The sequence below is a fragment of the Phocoena phocoena genome, chromosome 1, assembly GCF_963924675.1.
Source record: "Phocoena phocoena chromosome 1, mPhoPho1.1, whole genome shotgun sequence".
Taxonomy (NCBI): domain Eukaryota; kingdom Metazoa; phylum Chordata; class Mammalia; order Artiodactyla; family Phocoenidae; genus Phocoena; species Phocoena phocoena.
This window is the reverse complement of record NC_089219.1, coordinates 101,705,470-101,721,027: the sequence shown is the minus strand read 5'-3', so window position 1 is coordinate 101,721,027 and position 15,558 is coordinate 101,705,470. Positions and strand designations below refer to the sequence as shown.

General features: G+C 37.1%; 1 protein-coding gene across 2 annotated transcripts in view; it reads right to left on the bottom strand.

Annotated features, from left to right (window-relative positions):
* Nucleotides 1–15,558, bottom strand: part of SYCP1 (synaptonemal complex protein 1) — a 148,755-nt gene that overhangs the window by 22,441 nt on the left and 110,756 nt on the right. The window contains exons 24-26 of one of the 2 annotated variants that reach the window (XM_065879621.1): nucleotides 15,226–15,336; nucleotides 13,987–14,079; nucleotides 13,392–13,466 (exon numbers count right to left, since the gene is read on the bottom strand). In XM_065879621.1, the coding sequence (XP_065735693.1) occupies nucleotides 13,392–13,466; nucleotides 13,987–14,079; nucleotides 15,226–15,336 (279 nt within the window). The remainder of the gene's footprint in view (nucleotides 1–13,391; nucleotides 13,467–13,986; nucleotides 14,080–15,225; nucleotides 15,337–15,558) is intronic. The other variant, XM_065879627.1, reaches the window with a different exon arrangement.

Below are 15,558 nucleotides of genomic sequence, written 5' to 3'. Positions count from 1 at the left end.
CAAAAAGAAGTTAGGATCACAACATAAATATCAGGCAAAGCTGGCGTCAAAGCAAAAAGGACAAAGATGAAAGATACAGTTTCCAAGGAGCAATTAATTAGCATAAACTTTTACACAATGAATAGTATTCATCAAAACATGTAAAGCAAAACTGGTTGAGAACTCACAAAGAAGAGAAATATAACAGTAATAAACGCTTAACTCCTTCTTTCAGCTCATGATTGATCAAACAGAAAAGATATATAACAAAGTTAAATAGATGTCCAAAAAAAACTGATACAATAGGTCAAACTGTTTGGTAAAGGTGGAAGAGTGAAGGCAGATTATAAAATCTTCCTCTCCCTACACTAACAAAAAAGTATAAAGGCAGGGAGGAAATGTAAGTAGTCAAGAACCGGCAAAAATGAATTCAACGACAGAAACATACCATACCAGGCCATAATCTCTGATTCTAGTGAAGGTTCAGCATGAAAGATACAGAGTACAGCTGTGCTGATTTGACTCAATGTGTCTCCTAACCTAATCACTACTTACATGGTATTGGTGAAAGTGAACACATACAATAATGAGAAGAATTGTCACTAATATACCTGAATTTGTAAGAAGAAATCTGAGGGGATAAGCAGGCAGTCCAAGAAAAAGAAGCCTAGGAAATGCACGAAAAATGACTAAATCTTATCATTTTGGTCTCTCTAGTCTGGACAAAAAAGCATAACAACCATACCCGTATAGAATTAATTATCCTTGCCAATAAATAGAACATATTAGAAATAAAGTCAAAAGACAAAATGTAAAAAAGAAGAAAAGATTCCCCTGAAGGAGCAGAACACATAAAAAATATGAGATTCACTGATAAACCACGTGAATTTTGTCCTTATCCCTGGGTCCACCTCTCATCACCTTGTAAGTGAGGTATACCAAATCATGATATTCTTATCTTTTCCCTCATAAAATTTGGTGCGTGAGGAAATACAGCTAGGAAGAGAGATTGGAAAAATGGCAAAAATGAATAACTATAGCTTATCCTGTTGGATAGACACATGGGTTCCAGGGCTTCAGCCTGAGTTGGTTAAAAGATGCGAAGCCTGGGCTTCTCTGATGGCGCAGTGGTTGAGAGTCTACCTGCCGATGCAGGGGACACGGGTTCGTGCCCTGGTACGGGAAGATCCCACATGCCACGGAGCGACTGAGCCCGTGAGCCATGGCTGCTGAGCCTGTGCATCTGGAGCCTGTGCTCTGCAATGGGAGAGGCCACAACAGTGAGACGCCTGCGTACCGCAAAAAAAAAAAAAAAAAAAGATGTGAAGCCTAAGGAAAAAATCATCACAAAAAAACTACAGACCAATCTTTGTTATGAATCTAGGTGCAAAAATTGCTCAACAAAATACTAGCAAACCAAATCTAGCAGAATACAAAGAAGATTATATGTCATGACAAAGTAGGATTTCTCCCAAGAATTGAAATTGAATTTCATCAAAATTAAAGACTTTGTGCTACAAATGATACCATCAAGAAACTGAAAAGACAATTCAAAGAATGGGAGAAAATGTTTAAAGATCTTATATCAGATAAGGGACTTGTATCTAGAATATATAAAGAACTCTTAAAACTCAACACGAAAAAAATAAGTAACCTAATTTTAAAATACGCAAAGTATCTGAATAGATATTTCTCCAAAAAAGATATACAAATGGCCAATAGCACGTGAAAAGATGATCAAAATCATTAGGCATTAAATAAATACAAATCAAAACAAAAATGATATACCATGCCACACCCACCTGGATGATTATATCAAAAAAAGACAACAACAAGTATTGGTGAGGTTGTGGAAAAATTGAGACCTTCATGCACTACTAGTGGGAATCCAAAATGGTACAGTTGGTTTAAAGAACAGTTGGGCAGTATCTTAAAATATGAAACATAGAGACACCATATTACCCAGCAATTCTACTTCTACATATATAATCAAGAGAAATGAAAACATATATCCTCACAAAACGTGTACACAAATATTCTTAACAGCATTATTCTTAATAGTCAAAATGGAAACAACCCAAATTTCCATCAATTGATAAATGGATAAATAAAACAGTATACCCATATAACAAAATATTATTCAGTAATAAAAAGGAATGTAGTACTGATATATGCTAGGACATGGTTGGACCTTGAAGACATTATGCTCAGTGAAACAAGACCATATATTATATGATTTCATTTAAGTGAAATATCCAGAAAAGGTAAATCTTATAGAAATAGAAAGTAGATCACTGATTGACTAGAGCTAGTGAATTTGTTGATGGGAGCCAAGGGGCAGGTATAATTGCTGCTGGGGGGTTGATACGTATATTCTAAAACTACGTAGCAGTGATGGTGGCACAACTCTCAGTAACTGTCAGTATATCTAAAAGCCACTGAATTGTACACTTTAAATGGATGATTATATAGTACATAAATTATATGTCAGTGAAACTGTTTTTAAAAACTTTCGGAGCTGAGCAAGGAAACAGACAAAGTTGGGCACTTTAACACCCCTCTTTCAGCTACTGATAGAATTACTAGGCAGAAAGTCAGCAAAAATATATAAAACCTGAACAACACAACTAACTAATTAGGTTTCATTGACATTTACAGTACACTCCACCAACAATAGCATAACATACATTTGTTTCAAGCACCTATAGATCATTCACCAAGACAGACCATATTCTGGGCCATAAAGTGAACCTCAACAAATTTAAAAGAATAAAACTGCTATGGACTAAATGTTTGTACCCCCCCAAAATTCATATATCAAGGCCTTAACACCCAGTGTGGAATGGTGTTTGGAGGTAGGGCCTTTAAGAAGTAATTGGGTTTGGAAGACATCATAGAGGTGAAGCCCTCACGATGGGACTGGTACTCATAAAGAGTTGAAGAGACCAGCATTCTCTTTCAGCCATGTGAGGACATAGCAAGAAAGTAACTGTCTTCAAGCCAGGAAATGGGCCCTGACCAGAACTTTACCACGCTGGCACTCTGATCTCAGACTTACAGCTTCCAGAACTGTGAGAAATAATATTTGTTGTTTAAGCCATTCAATCTATGGTATTTTTGTTATAGTATTACGCAGACAAATACAGAACTCATAAAGATTGTATTCTCTAACCATAATGGAATCAAACTAGAAATCAGTAACAGAGAGACAACAGGAAAATCTTTGAACACATGAAAATTTGAAAACAAACTTCTAAATAATCAATGGGTCAAAGAAGAAGTCTCAAAGAAAAATAAAATTATAAGAACTGAATGGGGAGAGGGGGAAGATGGCGAAGAGTAAGACGCGGAGATCACCTTCCTCCCCACAGATACATCAGAAATACATCTACACGTGGAACAACTCCTAGAGAACACCTACTGAACGCTGGCAGAACTCATCAGACCTCCCAAAAGGGAAGAAACTCCCCACGTACCTGGGTAGGGCAAAAGAAAAAAGAATAAACAGAGACAAAAGAATAGGGACGGGACGGGACCTGCACCAGTGGGAGGGAGCTGTGAAGGAGGAAAGGTTTCCACACACTAGGAAGCCCCTTCGCAGGCGGAGACTGCGGGTGGCGGAGGGGGGAAGCTTCGGTGCCGCGGAGGAGAGCACAGCTACAGGGGTGTGGAGGGCAAAGGGGAGAGATTCCCACACAGAGGATCGGTGCCGACTGGCACTCACCAGCCCGAGAGGCTTGTCTGCTCACCCGCCGGGGAGGGCAGGGCTGGGAGCTGAGGCTCGGGATTCGGTTGGATCGCAGGCAGAGGACTGGCGGCGAGAACACAGCCTGAAGGGGTTAGTGCACCACAGCTAGCCAGGAGGGAGTCCGAGGAAAAGTCTGGACCTGCCGAAGAGGCAAGAGACTTTTTCTTCCCTTTTTGTTTCCTGGTGCGCGAGGAGAGGGGATTCAGAGCGCTGCTTAAAGGAGCTCCAAGATGGGCGTGAGCCGCGGCTATCAGCGCGGACCCCAGAGACGGGCATGGGACGCTAAGGCTGCTGCTGCCACCACCAAGAAGCCTGTGTGCAAGCACAGGTCACTGTCCACACCTCCCCTCCCGGGAGCCTGTGCAGTCCGCCACTGCCAGGGTCCCGAGATCCAGGGACAACTTCCCCGGGAGAACACACGGTGGGCACCTCAGGCTGGTGCAACGTCCTGCCGGCCTCTGCCGCCGCAGGCTCGCCACGCACTCCGTGCACCTCCCTCCCCCCAGCCTGAGTGAGCCAGAGCCCCCGAATCAGCTGCTCCTTTAACCCCGTCCTGTCTGAGCGAAGAACAGACGCCCTCAGGCAACCTACACGCAGAGGCGGGGCCACATCCTAAGCTGAACCCCGGGAGCTGTGCGAACACAGAAGAGAAAGGGAAATTTCTCCAAGCAGCTTCAGGAGCAGCGGATTAAATCTCCACAATCAACTTGATGTACCCTGCATCGGTGGAATACCTGAATGGACAACGAATCATCCAAAATTGAGGAGGTGGACTTTGACAGCAAGATATATTATTTGTTCCTCTTTTCCTCTTTTTGTGAGTGTATATGTGTATGCTTCAGTGTGAGATTTTGTATAGCTTTGCTTTCACCATTTGTCCTAGGATTCTGTCCATCCGTTTTTTTTTTTTTTACTGAAAATTTTTTTTCTTAATAATTATTTTTTTTAATAACTTTATTTTATTTTATCCTCTTTCTTTCTTTCTACTTTTTCTCCCTTTTATTCTGAGCCGTGTGGATGAAAGGCTCTTGGTGCTGCAGTCAGGAGTCAGTGCTGTGCCTCTGAAGTGGGAGAGCCAACTTCAGGACACTGGTCCACAAGAGACCTCCCAGCTCCACATAATATCAAACAGCAAAAATCTCCCAGAGATCTCCATCTCAACACCAACACCCACCTTCACTCAACGACCAGGAAGCTACAGTGCTGGACACCCTATGCCAAACAACTAGCAAGACAGGAACACAACCCCACCCATTAGCAGAGAGGCTGCCTAAAATCATAATAAGGCCACAGACACCCCAAAACACACCACCAGATGTGGACCTGCCCACCAGAAAGACAAGATCCAGCCTCATCCACCAGAACACAGGCACTAGTCCCCTCCACCAGGAAGCCTACACAACCCACTGAAACAATTTTAGCCACTGCGGACAGACACCAAAAACAATGGGAACTACGAATCTGCAGCCTGCAAAAAGGAGACCCCAAACACAGTAAGATAAGCATAATGAGAAGACAGAAAAACATACAGCAGATGAAGGAGCAAGATAAAAACCCACCAGACCTAACAAATGAAGAGAAAATAGGCAGTCTACCTGAGAAAGAATTCAGAATAATGATAGTAAAGATGATCCAAGATCTTGGAAATACAATAGAGAAAACGCAAGAAATATTTAACAAGGACCTAGAAGAACTAAAGAAGAAACAAGCAATGATGAACAACACAATAAATGAAATTAAAAATACTCTAGAACGGATCAATAGCAGAATAACTGAGGCAGAAGAACGGATAAGTGACCTGGAAGATAAAATAGTGGAAATAACAACTGCAGAGCAGAATAAAGAAAAAAGAATAAAAAGAACTGAAGATAGTCTCAGAGACTTCTGGGACAACATTAAATGCAACAATATTCGAATTATAGGGGTTCCAGAAGAAGAAGAGAAAAAGAAAGGGACTGAGAAAATATTTGAAGAGATTAGAGTTGAAAACTTCCCTAATATGGGAAAGGAAATAGTTAATCAAGTCCAGGAAGCACAGAGAGTCCCACACAGGATAAATCCAAGGAGAAACACGCCAAGACACATATTAAGCAAACTGTCAAAAATTAAATACAAACAAAACATATTAAAAGCAGCAAGGGAAAAACAACAAATAACACACAAGGGAATCCCCATAAGGTTAACAGCTGATCTTTCAGCAGAAAATCTGCAAGCCAGAAGGGAGTGGCAGGACATATTTAAAGTGATGAAGGAGAAAAACCTACAACCAAGATTACTCTACCCAGCAAGGATCTCATTCAGATTTGATGGAGAAATTAAAACCTTTACAGACAAGGAAAAGCTGAGAGAGTTCACCACCACCAAACCAGCTTTACAACAAATGCTAAAGGAACTTCTCTAGGCAAGAAACACAAGAGGAGGAAAAGACCTACAATAACAAACCCAAAACAATTAAGAAAATGGGAATAGTAACATACATATCGATAATTACCTTAAATGTAAATGGATTAAATGCTCCCACCAAAAGACACAGACTGGCTGAATGGATACAAAAACAAGACCCATATATATGCTGTCTACAAGAGACCCACTTCAGACCTAGGGACACATACAGACTGAAAGTGAGCAGATGGAAAAAGATATTCCATGCAAATTGAAACCAAAAGAAAGCTGGAGTAGCAATTCTCATGTCAGACAAAATAGACTTTAAAATAAAGACTATTACAAGAGACAAAGAAGGACACTACATAATGATCAAGGGATCGATCCAAGAAGAAGATATAACAATTGTAAATATTTCTGCACCCAACATAGGAGCACCTCAATACATAAGGCAAACACTAACAGCCATAAAAGGGGAAATCGACAGTAACACATTCATAGTAGGGGACTTTAACACCCCACTTTCACCAATGGACAGATCATCCAAAATGAAATAAATAAGGAAACACAAGCTTTAAATGATACATTAAACAAGGTGGACTTAATTGATATTTATAGGACATTCCATTCAAAACCAACAGAATACACATTTTTCTCAAGTGCCCATGGAACAATCTCCAGGATAGATCATATCTTGGGTCACAAATCAAGCCTTGGTAAATTTAAGAAAATTGAAATTGTATCAAGTATCTTTTCCGACCACAAGGCTATGAGACTAGATATCAATTACAGGAAAAGATCTGTAAAAAACACAGACACATGGTCGCTAAACAATACAATACTTAATAATGAAGTGATCACTTAAGAAATCAAAGAGGAAATAAAAAAATACCTAGAAACAAATGACAGTGGAGACACGATGACCCAAAATCTATGGGATGCAGCAAAAGCAGTTCTAAGAGGTCGCTAAACAATACAATACTTAATAATGAAGTGATCACTTAAGAAATCAAAGAGGAAATAAAAAAATACCTAGAAACAAATGACAGTGGAGACATGATGACCCAAAATCTATGGGATGCAGCAAAAGCAGTTCTAAGAGGGAAGTATATAGCAATACAATCGTACCTTAAGAAACAGGAAGCATCTCAAATAAACAACCTAACCTTGCACCTAAAGCAATTAGAGAAAGAAGAACAAAAAACCCCAAAGTTAGCAGAAGGAAATAAATCATAAAGATCAGATCAGAAATAAAGGAAAAAGAAATGAAGGAAACGACAGCAAAGATCAATAAACTAAAAGCTGGTTCTTTGAGAAGATAAACAAAATAGATAAACCATTAGCCAGACTCATGAAGAAAAAAGGGAGAAGACTCAAATCAATAGAATTAAAAATGAAAAAGAAGTAACAACTGACACTGCAGAAATACAAAAGATCATGAAAGATTACTACAAGCAACTCTATGCCAATAAAATGGACAACCTGGAAGAAATGGACAAATCTTAGAAATGCACAATCTGCCAAGACTGAATCAGGAAGAAATAGAAAATATGAACAGACCAATCACAAGCACTGAAATTGAAACTGTGATAAAAAATCTTCCAACAAACAAAAGCCCAGGACCAGATGCCTTCACGGGCAAATTCTACCAAACATTTAGAGAAGAGCTAACACCTATCCTTCTCAAACTCTTCCAAAACATAGCAGAGGGAGGAACACTCCCAAACTGATTCTACGAGGACACCATCACCCTGATACCAAAACCAGACAAGGATGTCACAAAGAAAGAAAACTACAGGCCAATATCACTGATGAACATAGATGCAAAAATTCTCAACAAAATATTAACAAACAGAATCCAACAGCACATTAAAAGGACCATACACCATGATCAAGTGGAGTTTATTCCAGTAATTCAAGGATTCTTCAATATACGCAAATCAATCAATGTGATAAACCATATTAACAAATTGAAGGAGAAAAACCATATGATCAACTCAATAGATGCAGAGAAAGCTTTCGAAAAAATTCAACACCCATTTATGATAAAAACCCTGCAGAAAGTAGGCATAGAGGGAACTTTCCTCAACATAATAAAGGCCACATATGACAAACCCACAGCCAACATCATCCTCAATGGTGAAAAAGAGAAAGCATTTCCACGAAGATCAGGAACAAGACAAGGTTGCCCACTCTCACCACTCTTATTCAACGTAGTTTTGGAAGTTTTAACCACAGCAATCAGATAAGAAAAGGAAATAAAGGGAATCCAAATCAGAAAAGAAGAAGTAAAGCTGTCACTGTTTACAGATGACATGATACTATACATAGAGAATCCTAAAGATGCTACCAGACCACTACTAGAGCTAATCAATGAATTTGGTAAAGTAGCAGGATACAAAATTACTGCACAGAAATCTCTGGCAGTCCTATACACTAATGATGAAAAATCTGAAAGTGAAATCAAGAAAACACTCCCATTTACCACTGCAACAAAAAGAATACAATATCTAGGAATAAGCCTACCTAAGGAGACAAAAGACGTGTATGCAGAAAATTATAAGACACTGATGAAAGAAATTAAAGATGATACAAATAGATGGAGAGATATATCATGTTCTTGGATTGGAAGAATCAACATTGTGAAAATGACTCTACTACCCATAGCAGGCTATAGATTCAATGCAATCCCTATCAAACTACCACTGGCATTTTTCACAGAACTAGAACAAAAAATTTCACAATTTGTATGGAAACACAAAAGACCCCGAATAGCCAAAGCAATCTTGAGAAGGAAAACCGGAGCTGGAGGAATCAGGCTCCCTGACTTCAGACTATACTACAAAGCTACAGTAATCAAGACACTATGGTACTGGCACAAAAACAGAAAGATAGATCAATGCAACAGGATAGAAAGCCCAGAGATAAACCCACACACATATGGTCACCTTATCTTTGATAAAGGAGTCAGGAATGTACAGTGGAGAAAGAACAGCCTCTTCGATAAGTGGTCCTGGGAAAACTGGACAGGTACATGTAAAAGTATGAAATTAGAACACTCCCTAACACCATACACAAAAATTAGCTTAGAATGGATTAAAGACATAAATGTAAGGCCAGAAACTATCAAACTCTTAGAGGAAAACATAGACAGAACACTCTATGACGTAAATCACATCAAGATCCTTTTTGACCCACCTCTTAGAGAAATGGAAATAAAAACAAAAATAAACAAATGGGGCCTAATGAAACTTCAAAGCTTTTGCACAGCAAAGGAAACCATAAACAAAACCAAAAGACAACCCTCAGAATGGGAGTAAATATTTGCAAATGAAGCAACTGACAAAGGATTAATCTCAAAAATTTACAAGCAGCTCAATAACAAAAAACCAAACAACCCAATCCAAAAATGGGCAGAAGACCTAAATAGACATTTCTCCAAAGAAGATATACAGATTGCCAACAAACACATGAAACAATGCTCATCATCATTAATCATTAGAGAAATGCAAATCAAAACTACAATGAGATATCATCTCACACTGGTCAGAATGGCCATCATCAAAAAATCTAGAACCAATAAATGCTGGAGAGGGTGTGGACAAAAGGGAACCCTCTTGCACTGCTGGTGGGAATGTGAATTGGTATAGCCACTATGGAGAACAGTATGGAGGTTCCTTAAAAAACTACAAACAGAACTACCATATGACCCAGCAATCCCACTACTGGGCATATACCCTGAGAAAATCATAATTCAAAAAGAGTCATGTGGGGCTTCCCTGGTGGCACAGTGGTTGAGAGTCTGCCTGTCGATGCAGGGGACACGGGTTCGTGCCCTGGTCCGGGAAGATCCCACATGCCGCGGAGCAGCTGGGCCCGTGAGCCATGGCCGCTGAGCCTGCGCGTCCCGAGCCTGTGCTCCGCAAAGGGAGAGGCCACAGCAGTGAGAGGCCCGCGTACAGCAAAAAAAAAAAAAAAAAAAGAGTCATGTACCAAAATGTTCATTGCAGCACTATTTACAATAGCCCGGAGATGGAAGCAACCTAATTTTCCGTCATCGGATGAATGGATAAAGAAGATGTGGCACATATATACAATGGAATATTACTCAGCCATAAGAAGAAACAAAATTGAGTTATTTGTAGTGAGGTGGATGGACCTAGAGTCTGTCATACAGAGTGAAGTAACTCAGAAACAGAAAGGCAAATACCGTATGCTAACACATATATATGGAATCTAAGAAAAAAAAAATGTCATGAAGAACCTAGGGGTAAGACGGGAATAAAGACACAGACCTACTAGAGAAGGGACTTGAGGATATAGGGAGGGGGGAGGGTAAGTTGTGACAAAGTGAGAGAGTGGCATGGACATATATACACTACCAAACATAAAATAGATAGCTAGTGGGAAGCAGCCGCATAGCATAGGGAGATCAGCTGGGTGCTTTGTGACCACCTAGAGGGGTGGGATAGGGAGGGTGGGAGGGAGGGAGACGCAAGAGGGAAGAGATATGGGAACATATGTATATGTATAACTGATTCACTTTGTTATAAAGCACAAACTAACACACCATTGTAAAGCAATTATACTCCAATAAAGATGTAAAAAAAAAGTCTTTAGAGACATGAAAAGTAGGGCTAACCTTTCATTTCAAAAGTCTAGTAAAGAAGTAAAAAAAAAAACTGAATGAACACAAAACACAACATATCAAAACATACGGGACACAGCTAAAGCAGTACTGAGAGAGAAATTTTTAGTACTAAATGCTTACATTAGGAAAAAGGGGAGAGTGATTTCAGCAAAATGGCAGAATAGGCGTGTTTACCGTCCTCCCCATCAAGAACACAGATTTTGACTATAATCCATAGATGAGAATACCTCTGTGGAAGTTCTGGAGTCCAAAAGAGAACTTCCAGCACACCATTAGAGCAAAAAAAATAATAAATCCCAGATTCAACACACTGAAGAAGATAAGAAGAATGGTTTCATTTTACCCACATCACCCCCTCTTCCAAGACAGTACAACACAGCTCCCAGAGAGAACCTGTTAAGTCAGCAATTTTTCCCATGGGGAAAAGTGAGACCAGGAAAGTAAGCACCTAGCTTCCCCAACTATGCAAAACACTGCCAAATATTTGCAAACCATATATGTGATAAAGGGTTAATGTCAAAAACATATAAAGAACTCATAAATTCAATAGCCAAAAGCCAAACGATCCAATTTAAAAATTGGCACAGGACCTGAGTAGACATATTTCCAAAGAAGATATATAAATGGCCAACAAGTAAATGAAAAGGTATTCAACATCACTAATCATCAGGGAACTGCAAATCAAAAGTACTATTAGATATATCACCTCATGTTTGTTGGAATGGCTATTATCAAATAAAACAAGAGATAAATGCTGGCATGGATGCAGAGAAAAAGAACCCTTGTGCACTACAGATGGGAAGGTAAATTGGTTCAGCCCCTACAGAAAACAGTATAAAGATTCTTCAAAAAATTAAAAATAGAACTGCCATACAAGTCAGCAATTCTACTTCTGAGACTACATCCAAAGGAAATGAAATTATTATGCTGAAGAGGTATTTGCACCCCCATGTAGCATTATTCACAACATCCAATACATGGAAACAACCTGAGTGTCCATAGACGAAGAATGGATAGAGAAAGTGCAGTATATATATACAATGGAGTATTATTCAGGTGTAAAAAGAAGGAAATCCTTTCATTTGTAACAACATGGTTAGACCTTGAGAGCATTATGCTAACTGAAATAGAGAAAGACAAATACTATATGATATCACTTATATGTGGAATCTTAAAAAACAAACAAAACACAACTAAATTCACAGAGAAGAGGATTAGATTTATGGTTACAAGATGCAGGGTTTGGGGTGATGGGGAACTGGATGAAGGTGGTCAAAAGGCACTAACATCCAGTTATAAGACAAGTACTAGGGATGTAATGTATAACATGATGACTATCATTAACACTACTGTATGGTACATTTGAAAGTTGCTAAGAGAGTAAATCTTAAGAGTTCTCATCACAAGGAAAAAACCTTTTTTTTCTTTGTCTTTCTTTTTCTTAATCTATATGAGATGATAGATGCTAACTAAACTTATTGTGGTTATCATTTTACAATGTATGTAAGGCAAATCATGCTGTACACCTTAACTTATACAGTGCTGTCAATTATATCTCAATAAAATTGGAAAAAGAACCTAGAAGAAAGAACGTTAGGAGTGGTTTAATACAAGGAAGTATTATTCCTCTTTTACTAAAACAGTAGGATAAAGGTAAATATGTATGCTACAATCGCAGGTGGAGTAAAAGCCACTTAGTCATTTCTTTGACAAACATTTGTCGAAAACAGAAAATTTTCGAAGCACTATGCTCAAATAAAGGAAAGACAAAGATAAATAGACATAACCCCAGCCCTTGAGGAACTTGAAATATAATGGGGCACAGAGTGACATAACTATTTTAATATAAGAGCAAAATACTATGAGAATACTTATATACAGTCAGCTCACCTTTGCAAGATAAAAGATATGTGAAGTTTTCCATAGGTGGAGAAAGGAAGAAAGAAATTAAATGCAGGAAACAAAGTGAACAAATGCACAGAGGTTTGAAATTGAAATTGCGTGTTACCTAGGCATGCTGCAGAGTGATTAGGGAGGAGGATTTGGAATCATGAAAAATAAACCTAGATTTGAATTCTAAGCCATTCTATTTTTTTATTATGTGATCCTGAATAAATAAGCTAACCTCTATAAAAATGGAGATAATAATAAGTATTGTTTATAGAACTGTTATAAAGATTAAATTATATATAAGTAGTATACTCAGCACAGTGAGCTGTCATATAGAAAGAAAAAAAAAGTATTTGTCATTTTAAAGTGCGAGTCAATTCACTTTGTAAATTCCAAAACACTATACAAATATAAGGCATTATTTTTTTTCTGGAACATGATCAATAGCTAAAAAACACATCCAAATACATAAGTACTTTATAATATACGAAATAATATTTCTCAAATATTTATATCTGAAAGCTCGCCTACTCTTAAAGTATACTTATATTTATATGTCTTTAATATTTAAACAAGGGAATATGCTAAATACTTCTGAAATAAAAGCTAATGGGGAAAATTATATTTTTAATCCTTACTCAAATTTATCATATTATTTTCTAATATGACATGTTTATAAAAACTTAAATTACACCTAAAACTTAAAATTAGTTACTTTATCTATAATGCCACAAAACCTACTTTTTCTTCTCTTTCTATTTCAAGTTGTTTCTTAGCAGAACAAAGTTCATTTTTGAGATTGGATAGTTCAGTCTCCTAAAGAAAAAGGAACATGAAACTTATAAGTGCATCCATATATTTCTTAAGACAATAAAAATTCAAACTAGTGTTTCAAAAACAATTTAGTTTTATAGAGAAATAAATTCACTCATGAAATATATACACTTTTTAAAACCCTACTGATATGAAGGCTCCTAGTTGAATATAACTAAAGATTTCATTTAGACAAATTTTGTATAGTTTGCTCTAAAGAAATGTTTAACACTATGTATATCTCTCCTTCTCATTATCTCCCAATCTATCTCACTCCTCCTTTCCCAACCTCAATCAGAGCTCAAAACTTATTCGTAACTGGAGTTTATAACTTTTCATTTGAAAAACAGAGTTCGTTTTACCAAAAAAATGATTAGAAAACCACCTACCTATAAGATCTATAACATCCCTTTCAGATTTATGATTATTTGATTCTACAGTTCAAAATTATGGTTTTATTTATTATTCTTTACTAACAGCCATGCTGACATGAAAATTGGCTTCTACTGCTATTTGTTCTCACCAAAGATGCTTTCAATGATGACTGTTCTTGTTCTTTGCTCTTATAAAGTCCTAATTCTGAGTCTCTTTCTTCAACAATTTTATCATATTGGTGCTATGTTAAAAAGAGAAACCATTTTAAGTATATTAGAAGCCCAAAAGATTACATTTTAATACGACTGGTATCCTTATGCATTTAATATTTATAAAAAATGATGTTTATGAATTCAGTAATACATATCTGAGCTATTTTTTAATTTTTTCAACTACATTTTAAAATTCTAACAATAAAAACAATGAAACATAGATAACTGTCTTGGAAATAACCCAAGAGCAAGAAATAATTTTTTAAATTAGAGACACTGAATTTCATAATTTATAAAAAGTCTAGAAACACAGGACCTCTTCGAAAAACGGCTGATTCCAGATCTTGTGCAGGGAATACAAAATGAGTCTTGAACATTTTGTCATAACAGAAAGCAAGAAAGCTGTCACAGATTATTAGGGTCAAATCAAAGGGACCTGCCAACCAGTTCGAGGAGGCTCCCACTGGCCAAAGTTGGGACAATTTAAGTGTCAACAAGGATCAAAACTGTACTGGATTAAGACATACCAAATATGCTTAAATCTATGAGTTCACAATATTACTTAAAATATTTTTTTAAATCCTCATTGGTTACTTCATAATAATATCCTAGCAACAACTTATAAAGATTAATTGATAGGTATAGCCCACTTCCTCTCCAAATCTTGAAGAGTATAGGGCTTAATTCCCCAAGAGAATGATTACTTTCAAACAACAATAAAAAATAGAGCACACTCACAAACACAACAAACATTGTCTTTCATCTATTTATTATTGTTTAGCCTAGTATGTGTTAGACGCAGGTAGAGGATAAAAATATTATATTTATAGTTATATTATATTTATTTAAATACATATCCTGGGTATGTATTTAAATAACTACAAGGTGGAAAAGTCTATAAGAGACTACTATGAAAATTGAGGAAAAGAGTGATTACGTTTATCCATCAAGACAATAAGGAGAGACTTCCTCAAGGAAGTGACCCCCAGGCTCAGCTTCATGTGGTTAAGACTTGAACTTGGAGAAATGAGAGATCAAGAGTATTCCAACTATAATTAGTCATTGTTGCATAGACAATAATTTTCTCTGACAAATCAGAATGCTATATTTTACCATTTTATGCATAAATATGGCTCCAATTAATAATTTTCATTACACAACAGGAAAAAAATTACCTTATGTTTTTCCATAAGTGCTACCATTTCAGCTACTTTATGTTGACATCGTATATCAATTTCTTTCTGTAATTTTACTGCTTCATCAGCTATTACTTTTGCTTTCTCAACCTATCAAATAAATTTAAAGTTTTTTTAAATTAATGCACAAAAAACAAATTTAACTTAAATGTTAAATTTAAGTTAAAATACAGAAATCAAACACCAGGAAATTAGGAAAGCCAAGTAGAAAATACATTATTGTTTTGGTTTATTTTAGTTAGGGTCTTCTACTAAGTGAATGACAGTATAACACTGTAAAGATCATTTAAGCTTTTCAAAATGATTATATAC